Source organism: Camponotus vicinus, unplaced genomic scaffold, assembly GCF_025532165.1.
Source record: "Camponotus vicinus isolate PSW18456_S1 unplaced genomic scaffold, iyCamVici1.0 SCAF_12, whole genome shotgun sequence".
Taxonomy (NCBI): Eukaryota; Metazoa; Arthropoda; class Insecta; order Hymenoptera; family Formicidae; genus Camponotus; species Camponotus vicinus.
Window position 1 is genome coordinate 307,445 of NW_028141948.1, and position 12,642 is coordinate 320,086.

Genomic DNA, 12,642 nt, shown 5'->3' on the forward strand with positions numbered 1-12,642 from the left:
ATCAAGACCCGGCTACGACGTGTGAAGAAAAAAATACTTAAATACGTTTTTACGTTTAGTAATTTGTCATTGCATCGTTTGCACTAAGATTAACGTGTTCTAGATTAATGGCGAGAGACAGCATCGTAACGATTAATTGAATACGAGCGTGATCTATAAAACTGCTCATCGTAATCACCATAATTGCTGCGTTATGCATTTTTCTAATTCCTTCTACGCTACTTCGTGGAATTATTACATCAACCTATTCAGTCACAGACTTTGTCCGCGCCGATGTTTCGCCATTCGTACGACCTAAACTGTAGCAATGTAAACTCATGACGTGCGAGATATTAATTCGCTTACATGGAACAAACTTTTGCTCGCGTAAGCATTTTTTGCTCGGACCCAGATAGAATCTGGAATTAGAGAAGGGGGACTGGCCCTCGATGGAACCGGCAATTTTATCCGCGGCGGTTATTATTGGCGCATTTAGTTGTACAATCTATTACTCCGTTATTAAAGACTTTTCGTATCGTTCCGTATATCCTTCAAAGTCGGTCGATACTTTAGGCGACGTTTTACGCGGTATCACACGCTCAGCACGAAACAACCGCGTGAAAAATGTCCCGCTGCGGACCGCCACAATGATGGCCACCGTCCGGTTGGCGGTGGTCGTTTATGTGACGGGTCTTTTAACCCTTTGACACTCGCTCTTCGAGTTAACGAGGATGACGAGAACGAGTCGTTCGTGGAACGAGCCTGTTATGTTGGATATATAGGTTCAAGAGCGTCGTACCAAAATAGTCAACGTAACCGAGCCTCTTTTTCTTCTCAACTTTGTTTTCTAACATGGATTATCAGATTCTAATCAAGTGAAAATTTGGCAAAAATCGAATCTAATCGCGTTGAAAAATATATTTTTTTTATGTATTCTTCATTCTTGAAAATATCGAAAAGGTTCCTTTCTTCAAGTATACGATTCTTGTTTTGCAGTGAACGCCTGACGGTGACCGAGTGTCTCCAACATCCCTGGTTCAACATGTCCGAGCAGCCGTCGGCGCCGCTGCCTTCGACGATGTGTTCCACGTCAGATGACAGCCCCGCGGCGGACTCCACGACGACGCTCTCTCAAGGAGAGAATTCCTCGCCGTTACCTTTACCGCTCGCCAACAGTCAGACTGCGTCAAACACATCGTCGACACCCAAGAGCAGCGACGGTGAAAAGCAACATCGTTCATCCACGACCGGTGTGTGCCACAGCCCTACGGAATCTTGCGCGAAGCCGACGAGCCCGCGCGCCGTCTCCTCGCATACGGAAAACTTGTATTCGACATCGAGACCGTCGCCCCAACCCATCAGGTTCGGCCTGAGCCCGGACCGCAGGGACACCTTCAAGAAAAACATGGATTCGTTAGCGAGAAAGTTCTCCGGCACAACAGTGCCGGAAATCGTCATCATCGAGACGGCCGCTAGATCGTCGACGAACGCTGTCGGCAGTGGTGTTGCTCATCAGCGTCGCGCCACCGCCACTCATACGATGCCCACGGGTGGCGGCGAGGTGTTCAAATGTACGCCCGTCTTTATTCTCGGCGAAACGGAACAGCAGTGCAGCAGCGACAGCGGTAGCGACACCGTCTCCGAGATCTCGACCGATAGCTCGAGCGATCGTAGCAGCATCTACTCGGATGACTCTCTCGATTTTATTCTGTACGGTAAGAGTCAGGGTAGAGCGAGCTACCCGTTTACCGCCGCCGACGCGACCACCGACAGATGGGAACAGCAGAGGCATCACCGCACCGCGCACAGAGTATGGCCGCCCGAGTGTAGCGGCGTCGTCAGCAAAGTGCTCAGCCGCTTGACGTCGGAAACTTTGTCCAGCGGAACAAAGATTGCAAAGATGCCGACACCGCCAACGGCGACGGCGACGACAGCGATGCGCGGCAAGACCGGCCTCGAGGCGCTCCGCGAACGAAGCGGTAATCTAGTAGTTATCAGGGAGCCTATTCGTGCCGGTAGATATACTAGGTATAGCGAGGTGCAATGCGAATCGGTGCAAGCGCGGATTCGGCGGTTCCAAGTACGCGAAGCCTCGTAAAATCGTTCCGCGCCAGGCATGCGCCGACAGATGTCAATGTTGAATTTGTATTCGCCAGACGTCTTGGCAGTATCCTCAAGCTCCTTGAAAAAATTGAGAGCTTTGAAGCAAATGTACATATTACATAATTACCTGTACAGTAACGCGGAAAAGAAAGGAGGGGACAGGAGGTTTTTGAGCAACGAGATGTATCCGAGAGACATGCGAAATCAAGCATAAAGGTGGAAGGAAAGGGACGGGCAAAGTTCCTCAAGGTTTTTTTTTTGAAGGCTGTGACGACAAAAGTTTCTCGGATTCAGGAGATTGCGCGCGTACACGTTTTTCTTCTATAAAACTATAAATTATATGAGTTTTGCGAAAAATGAATTTAAATTCTCTTATTTGATTGTTGTGGCAGAAACTGATAAAATCGAGAGAAAGAAGGGAAGAGAGAGAAAGAGCGGTACCGTGTGCCATCCGACAATTGTCAAAACTAGAGGAGAGATTATTCCCAAATCTATTTTTCGTAAAGCACATAATGCTGTGATAGCGTTAGCGGAGAATGCGGTGTGTTTTGCTTTTTACTTTTGCCGAAACTGCAACTGAATAAAGATGACCCATGTTTGTAAGATTTAAACAAGAGAAATTTTGCAAAGCAGCACCGTACAATTTAATCGCGATATAATACTAACAATATTTCGTAGCAAGAATAAACAATAGTGCGCAACACCATACCACACAAGAGCCTGATCTCCAGAATCATTTAACAGCCTTCCGGAGGCCTTAGCCCGATTTTCACCGGATTTTCCTTGAGAATCCGAGATTGTGCATAAGAGCGTATGCGGTCCATCCGTGATTCACTATGTAAACGCTATGTAGCTGCGTAGTGCGAAATGTATCGCACGCGTATACGTGCCTGTACACGTGTGCCTTTGCGAAGGTGCCGACGAGAGATCGTTGTATCATATCAAAGCGAACAAATGGCTGTTGTACATATGAATGAGAGCGTACGCGCGTAGATATGTATGTATGTATGTATGTATGTATGTATATATGTATGTATGTATGTATGTATGTATGTATGTATGTATGTATGTATATGAGTATGCGTACGTGTGCGCATGTCTTGATGCTCTTTGTGGAGCGAGCAAGCGGTTTCGAAGAGGGCGGTTTTAATGTACATATCGAATAATCAGAGAAAGGATGAGTGACATGTCTGCATCGGCTTGCAAAAAGATGCTTACGGTTACGGTGACGCACAAATTACGAGGATGGTCGCGGAGCAAACGAAAAATCAAATGAAATTGTTGCACCACCTGACACCGAATTCCGCGGAATGGAAAACACATTCCATCGAACGAAGACAATCACCCGCTCACGGTAACGAGAATGGCTCTCTGACAGATCTTCTCGCCGGTAAGTGTTCGATTTACGGATTGTAAATGGAAATATGCGTTCGAAACCGCAAGTACCGTGAATCAATGCGATGAGATGATCGCTATCGATGTGATGAGATATTTTAAACGAGGCAGCTTTAGCCTATCGTTATCAATAGACTGACCGACCGTCCTTTCGAGCTGAGGAAAGCTCAAATAGCATCGCGTGCATATGCACCAAGACGAGATGTAGACGCGTTGTACTTTTTATTCAGAGCGAAGGCCTAATTTTGAGATACAATTTCTTTAGAAGCACAATATTTATTAATGAACATGTGTTGTCACATGTATATATCAATAATTGATGTACGATTATCGAAGCTCAAACTCTCATTCGATTTTTAAACAAATTGATGTCGCATTTCTAGCAATCTGTATCTCAGTCTCGGTGCATCGCGCGCGATTCCATTGAAATCGCCATATTAATTGATTGTCGTGTTTAACGACAACCAACAATTCAGATAGATACATATTCGGTGCCTTCTTTAAAGAAAGATCATAATTGCATGCGCGCAAAATATATCAGTCGCCAGTGCCTATGTTTACTTTGTTCGATACGTGGCAAGATTCTTCGAGTCACGAGACTGCGACGTACAAAAGGGAGAGAATGCATGTCCATGGTGTGAAGAGTGCCTTAATTCGCGCGCGAATTTTGCGAGGAGATCGAAATTGAGAGCCTAGACGAGATTTCTAGGCGTCTTTAATTCCAGTTGGCTCGCATCATATGGCTTCAATGAAGGAGGTTAACAATGCGGGGTCCTTAGATGTCAGTGAACTCTTTGCACGAACCACCGAAAACTTGGCTCTTGTTATCAAAAAGAACGCTTCTTCGTATGAATGACATCGCGAGTATAGATATTTTTTCTTTCTTTTTTTCCTTTTTTGATAAGTGTCAATTATTTTATACTTTGGAATCACAGCATTCTTTCGTTTTTAAAACTATGCAATGTTCTACATCGCAAAGTATAATGAAACGATCGTCTGTTCTTCGAGCTTTCATAAAAACGCAAATCGCAATAAGCGAAATATTTGCGGAATTTATTATCACGCGCAAATTGAAACGCGCAACGAATGCTAGTCATAAGCACAGCACATTTTCTTTCTCACGCTCGTTCTCCCTTTTTTTGCGCCTTCTAATTTTCTTTTAGTTTGCCGCGATACGTGCTTACGTTAGTGAGACGCTAATGAGCGACTTATGTCTTTGTCATGTGAGATAAAACGGGAAAGAAAGAAGAATGGACGAGAGCGCTGTAAACACAACTAATAATGGATTTGATTGACCTCTGGTTGGACAGGATGAGAGCATTGCTCGAAATCTGCACATTTTTCTGCATAAATCCATAAGATGCGAAAGAAAATGTAGTAATTTTCCAGTAAATGTTTTATATTTTAACAATATAAAGATTCCTCATGTGTATATACATATATATATGCATCCTGAATCTTTTTATTACATGTACATTACTCGTAAAGAGGATTAATGTTTTCGGTGGTTCTATTCTCAAGAATAAATATACTTTTGACTATGTTTGTTTATGTTGACTGTATTTCAAGAACTTCTACTATTTAGACTGTGAAAATGTTGAATTTCTGCAAACGTAATTCAATCACTGAAAAATATAATTGAAAAAATATCGAGTGAAATCGTGTAATATTTTGGTCTCTTCCTTGTGGCTGCTTCAATCATTGCGTGCGGAATCGAGTGAAAACGAAAACGAAAGCGCTAACCGTTCTCTGACCTCGTGGACCGAAGCGGTTGTTTGATTGATTCAATCTTTTGAATTACGATGATTTTGTAATTTTGCCGGAATTTATCAGAACAGAAGGGGCGATTGTACGAAAATTGGATGCGCGTGAAATGCGCACATTGTACACGCACAATTTTAACACGTATAGTCCTTTTCGAATTGCATGTGCACATCTATGCGCGGCAGTCTATCGTTCGAGAATGTGTCTCCGAAAATCACACACACATAGAGCGGAATTATCTTGTAATATAATTTTGCTACGAGATGGGCAGCGCGATTCAAACGAGCCGACTTCTCTCGCGGCGCGAATTCGCAATTATTTATTTACTTTATTTTTTTGTGATATGTCATTAGTCAGAATTAATCAATTTTCGCATTATTTTTTCGTGTAAATTTAATTCCGTGAGAGAACGCGTCGTCTCTTGTCTTTTGCGGGACATGCCCCCCGCGTTGTCCGATATATTCTCTTATCATTATCATTATGTATTATCTCTTCTCTCTACAATAATTATATTATATATATTATATATTATATTATATATACACAATATTATTATACATTATTTTATTATTATTATTATTACTACTATTATTATAATTATTATTATTATTATTATTATTATTATTATTATTATTATTATTATTATTAATACCGAAGGAATTAATCGTGCGAAGGTAACATCGCGTACATAACTGCTAAAAACCTCCTGTAAACACTTCTGTCATTGTATTAATTTTAATAATACATACGAAATAAAACTGCAACAATACACTCGAAAATATAATGCAACTTTTTTCTGCCATTCTATTTCTGTCATTGTTTTCTCGACAAGATTAATTTGTCAATACGTTTGCTCTGGATATTCTAATATTGGTTTCTTCATATACAACAATGTCGAACGGGTTGCCTAGTAAAAGGATTTTTACAAATGGCGCGAGTCAGAAATCATCGGGATCTCCTGACATTACATGCATTGGTCAATGCACTTGAGACACGAACAGGGAATCCGTCTCACGCATTAATGCGGTTATTCTTACCAGTGTTATTATAAATAATTCAACGCTTCCTCTCACAAGACGACCAAAGAGTAGAATAGCAACGCGATTAAAAATAGAGAAGCTGAAGAGGAGAATCTGCGAGAAGAGATGCGCTCGATAAAATCATGATACGGACCAAAGATAGGGCAGCTCTGGATTCACGTTTGCCTATCGATATGACGAATGGAACACTTTTTCCGAAAACGTTGTCCTTTGTCCTATAAATAGATATATATATTAGAGCGACGTAGTCGCCACATGTGTGTTTTAATTCACGATACATCCGCCGGAATAATATTAACAATGATGACAGAGCAAACGGAGAAACTGCGATTATACATCGATACGATTGTGTCACCGTGCGACTACGTAATCAGCTGATACAGGCAGAAATACTGCCATTTTAATAGATAATAACAGTGTGCTCGCTATAATCATGCATTTTGCAATTGAATGAAATGTGATATAATCGTGTACAAAACCGCACGACTTTACCTTGATATAGGCTGCCCACGCACCGCGTTTGCATATTCAACAAATTCAGAAATTTATGGCATACATAATAAATTTTAATCTTCTGTAATGTGGATAGAAAAAGATACCGTTTCAAATTTCCAATTATTTGCGTTTCATTTCAAATCCTTGCAATTTCTCATTGATGAAACTTGATGAATAATGACTTTAGAGAAAGCGCCCATAAAAGAAGAGAGTTTGAAAGTTTTTCGACACTCGAAAATATATAATAAATATCGAAAATATAATTTATATATATATGTTTATTGTTGGAAAATTATATTCGAAACTATCGGCATAGAAAAAAAATGATCTACAAGTTTTCTCGAGTCATATTTACGAGGTGCAAAATACAATCCAGACTTCTCACGCTCAACACGGCGCTTTCATCCGCGCCGCATCGAATTGTGCAGGAAAACGAAAGATGACGACGGAGAGGCTGTGTCTCTTTCCACTTTATCCACCGTGACGACGGCCTTCGTGGACTCTCAGCCTCTCGGTATACTCGGTATATACCGATAATGGAAAGTGCCGGGGGCGACGAGCGATTACTTGGCGATTCGTGGCGCCTAGAAATTGCTAAATCAACGCCAGCGTGCCGATCGTAACACCTGGCGCGACCAAATAAAGTCGTGCCGCCGCCGCTCGCGCTGTCGAATGATAATTCGTTAATTTAGCGTCGTATAGGTCAGGGTACGAGTTGCAACTATCGAGAAGAGAGAGAAAGAAATCAAAAAGAGGGGACGAGAAAGAGAGAGAGATATGTAACATACTCGCGTATGGAATCGCTCAAACTCGAAACAGAGACCGATAAATGCGGCGTGCGAGCCTCTAATTACAAGGCAGACCGATTTCATCCTGGCGTTGGATTTAAAGCCGATTCACACACCACGTGCTGCGACGATTAAGGTTGCCGCGATCTTGACTTCCCTTAGGCGATTTGTGCGAGTTTCGATAGCTTTCTCTCTCACGATAATGGAAAGAGAGGGGTGAGAGAGAGAGAGAGAGAATTTAGACTCTTAGAATTAGCCTCTCTAGCATTCTCCTTGCGATTCGTATTCTTACTTCTTACATAAAAGCATCAATCGAGAAGGAGTCGTGAAATTTGAATTTTTCAGACAACAATTGAGATTAGGCACTCAACGCGAACCGGCATAAATTACGAGAATTTTTTATATCTTTATATTTCATTCGGTTACCGATATCCTTTTAAGATCAATATCTGCAAATTCTGAACAATGCTCGTGTCCGGTACCAAACAAATCCAAATTACTGCCCCTTGTACAGAGACAAGCTGATTATTAGACACGGTATTTGGATCGTTCCTGTTGTGTTTAATTCTAATTGTAAGATCGTAAATCATAAGGAAACATATGCACGTGCAGCGCGCAATGGTACGCACACATCATCTTTTATGGTAGCTGATAATTTGCATTCCTCGTGAAATGCCGTCGTGAATGTCTCCTTCGTCGTGCAAATAACGAGCCTGGTTGTAGATCCGCCGATGAATTTAGCGACTTGCGAATACTTTGTATAATAAAATGTATATATATGTAATTTTTTCATATCTTGGATAAGTTTCTTAATTTATAGCATAATTTCTAGCGTAAATATGAGTTTGCTCGGATATTTATAATTTTCATTATGGTGAAAACACTCGATGCGCTTCCATTTTGCTGACCTCTACCATATCGCTCGCGGAACTCTAATTTTATTCGCGCACGCAGACTGCACGACAATAAAAGTTTCAATGTTTAAAAGGAGCCACACACATGTTCATGCGCTTCTTTGGAAATGGTAAGAATTTAAAGCTGCCTACGTCGGATGCGCGTCAAGTTCGTAAATCGAAAAAACTTTTTTCCCTCGAGGCAGCCGAGCCGGAAGAAGACCGAGTGGTCGAGGGAGGTCGCAGGCGCCGCTTTTCGCATCGCGACGACGGCAAGAAAGTGAGACGTATCGATTTTATTGCGCGCGCGAAAACGTCAACGTATCGTGCCGAGGACGGGGATACGAATAACGAGGCCCATCAAAGTCAACAATGACGCGCGGCACAAATTTATCGCATCTTGCCGGTAGAGGCAGACCTATAAACAGAGATCATTAAGCGCGAGCACATACACGTCGCCCTCTCATCTCGGGGATAATTGATTTCAAACAGCACGATATATAGGAGCCGACCTCGCATCTGTCACGTCTGTCTCTCTCCTCCTATAAATGTCGCGGCTTTTCCAAGTTATCGGCGAGTTATCGCGTCCGGTGGATGAGTAGCCGCTGAAAAGTTGGTATTTTAATCTTTCGGATACCGCGAGATGAAGACAGTAAATCTGCATAGTAGAGCTATTTTATTATACGCGAGGAAAAATTGCATTCGACATCTTTTTGACATAACATAGGAAGGCGAAAATACAGCAACAACCTTTCTTCGCGTGTTGGATAAGTGCATTCACAACAGAACTTTGAAATGCGAATAACGTTATTCGTTATATATATCTTCTACTCCGATCATGACAGTGACGTGCGTCAACATCGAAATAGAATTCATGTCTGTCGATGCTAAAATTCCCTTCTCGCTTTACCTATCGGCAGACGCGTGTGCGAAGGCCTCATAAATAATATTACCGGTGAATTGTGATGCGAGTTCTGTCCTCTCTACATCGGAAAATACACATCGTGAATACATACATCGTGAATTTAGATTATAATAGAGAGGATACCGATTCGAGTTCATTGACCTCTCTCTCGTGAAATGAAGGAAACACAATTTAAGAAATTAATAACGTAAATTGCCGACATTTCATACGCGACTATAAGAAAACTCTCTAATGAGATCTTATATGTATATAATATTAAAGTCTCCTTCATAAACATAATATATAATATTCCTTTTATCCGCGCGAGCATGTATATATATATAATAAGATGTAATCTTAAACTTGCGACCAAAAAAAGGCGCGACACCTTGAATGTTTCTAGAGGCTCTCGATTAATTTTAAATCTCGCGATATTAGGATTCCGCAAAGACGAAGGTCTTTGCGGGATTGACACTCGTGTGATTATCCGAGTGTCTTGGAAAATAAATCGTCGAGGACTTTGAGCGACAGAGTAGCAACGTTTCTCGAGCAACAGCCTCCGTTTTCGCGCATAAAGACACCGTCTGTGTAAACTTTCACGGAATGTTCTTTGTCGCTCCTTTGTGGAATCGACGGTCGCACATGGTCGCTATTTGTGTCTGGTATCCTCGTATCTTCAAGTGTGCTTCGGTATTTTACCTAGAAGCGTACGTGTGAATATTCCGCGTCGCGCGAATGGTGACGAGCAATTAGTACTGACAATTAGCACCGAGCGAGTTGTCTTTGCCGCACCGCTGATCATGTCAAGGATAATCGCTCGTCTATTCACGGTTCAACTACCTTCGATCGACCAACTCAAACCAGTTCCTTTTCCTTTCTTTCCGATCCGATTCTCGCCTCGATATATATATCTATATATACGCACGATGACGCGCACCGTCCCTCGACTCTTTGCGTTTACGCACCAACAGAAAAATACGATAATCGGGCAAGCTTCACCTTTACCCGCGAATATAATACGCGCTTCATAACGATTCCTCTCATTAGAGAGATTTTTGATCGTTAAGGGTGCATAGTATTAATTTCCATGTAGGCAATTAGAGGAGATAAAATAGTGGCTTGTTTTATCGAGAGTCGCCAATGATATTGGTATCGAATTTACAAGAGATACCTCCATCGAAATGTATATTTATGAACGAAACTTTGGAGAGGCAACCTTGCGACATCGATTGCAAATTCCATCGTAAACATGCGCGGATTATCCTTTTGGTTATAAGCATTCGCGACACTTTCTCCTCGAGACCTTCTGTTCGCTCCTAGACCCATCTAATTACCATTAGTCCCACGTTAAATTCAAAGATGCACTTGTCCATGATATTACGGAAAAAAAGGATACTTTTTGGCAGACTTGACAAATGAAGCTATTTAATTGGCTATAAATCTCTAGCTTTAACCGTTAGCTTGTAATTATCTCGATATACATCTGTAATAATCCATGATTCATAATTTGGCGCTCGACTTTAGATCAATTTTTCGCTTTCGTAAAGTAACATAAGCGAATAAAAAAAATTTCGAAACTTTTCCGTCTCCTACTCTGCACTTATTAATACATTAATATTTTCTACATAAAGTGTTTACTTCTCGCATTTGGAATAAAGGACGAAAAATGACAACACAAATCGGCCGGCCCACCAATAACGCCGAAAGAGGCGAGCGTTTGTTTCTCTCATTCGTAATGGCGGTAAATAGGCGAGGCCGGGTCTTGGAAAAAAAGAAAAGTGGAGATTTCTCTCGGCAACAGCCTCTCGACTCTCGCTTTCGCGCGCTTTTCCGTACGATCGCGAGCGGTTCCGGGTTATCTTGCGCGAACCCGCAGGTCATCTCTATGCAAATCCGCCGCGCGGTAAAACGCGCCGATGGACGCGTTTTTGTTGGCACGTTCTCTCGTGACCTGCCATGCGCGACGACACAGTAATTTCCAATTATCGTACGATCAGGTTCTATTATTGTAACGAGAAAAGTTAAAGGTCGATCCGGTTACACGAATCTCTTCCTTAAACAGATATTCCATATCGATGGAAATGTGATTGCGAGAGATGAAAAGACAATCTTTCTTCCTCTTTTGGAAAATAAATTCAGAATACGGAGTATTTTATATTTTTTAGAACAATTTTTTTTAGACATTTATCGAATCAAACTATATTTTAGATGAGTACAGAGGTCCTTATGATGTTGAGAAAGAAATTGGGCTCGGTTCAGCTTCGTCTAAGATTTTTTATTTCTCCCTGAACATGAACATCTCGTCGTCATTATTGCCGCTGCTACTTTTTTATTTGCGTCCGCGGCACCAGATAATGGTGGCGATGATGATGCTGTGGAGGATCCTCTCCGACGTAGGTGGAATCCAGTCGTGCAGCGATCGTAGCGTAGATGTCCGGGCGCGAGTGCATTATGCATGTACATAAATTGCGCCTCGAGGAGAGGCGGGACGGGGAAAAGGAGAATTTCTGCCATGGTCCGCTACTTCCTTTCTAGATTCCTCGCCAAAGTGGCTCTTGCATGTCGTCGATCGTAATAACGCGAAGATGCTCTTTGTGCAATTTCAGTGCGAATCCCCGTCGAGAATCGAGATATCTTTGCCATTTTGGATTCGAGATTCCATGGTTCAATAATGTACTTTCGGTATTTGTATTTAAATTATTCGACAGATCAATCGAGTTAAAATGGTACATTTAATTATTTACATACGAATGCACACACAAAGCCAATTAACCCATTATTAATTTTTAAGATATGAATATGTAAAACGCTGCACACACACACACACACACACATGCAGTATACATATAATTAATCGGAAATCATTTTTAGAGTGCATGCTATTGTTTATTTAAGTTTCAAAATGTTCTACTTTTCCAATAATTACATATATGTGTGTGTAATTGTTGGAAAACTAGAATGTTTTGAAAATTAAATGAGCAATAAAACATACTGTCAAAAATGAGATATTCGTTTATTCCATAAATGGTTTATCAATCGTTTGAAATTACTGTATATATTTTAGGAATAGTGTTGATCTATATACATATGTAATCAACAGTAAAATTACATTTGTCGAATCGTTTTTCGCGCGATAATAATAGCAAACCCCGCTACTTATTTACATATTAAAGCACTATTTCATGTCCACCCATAATTACAAAGTTGGACCACGAAAAGAGGATTTCGATCCGACCCTGAAAAGAAAGGAAAAGGAGAAGAGGGAAAAGAATCGCGACAAG

The 12,642-nt window shown here is 41.4% G+C and overlaps 1 protein-coding gene across 2 annotated transcripts in view; it reads left to right on the forward strand.

The window, feature by feature from the left end:
* The window catches only part of LOC145963377 (uncharacterized), an 81,072-nt gene extending 74,176 nt beyond the window's left edge, over window positions 1–6,896 (forward strand). For both annotated transcript variants that reach the window (XM_083085239.1, XM_083085240.1), the window contains one exon: window positions 976–6,896. In XM_083085239.1, the coding sequence (XP_082941365.1) occupies window positions 976–2,077 (1,102 nt within the window). In that variant the 3' untranslated portion in view covers window positions 2,078–6,896. The remainder of the gene's footprint in view (window positions 1–975) is intronic.
* The last annotated feature ends 5,746 nt before the right edge of the window (window positions 6,897–12,642 follow it).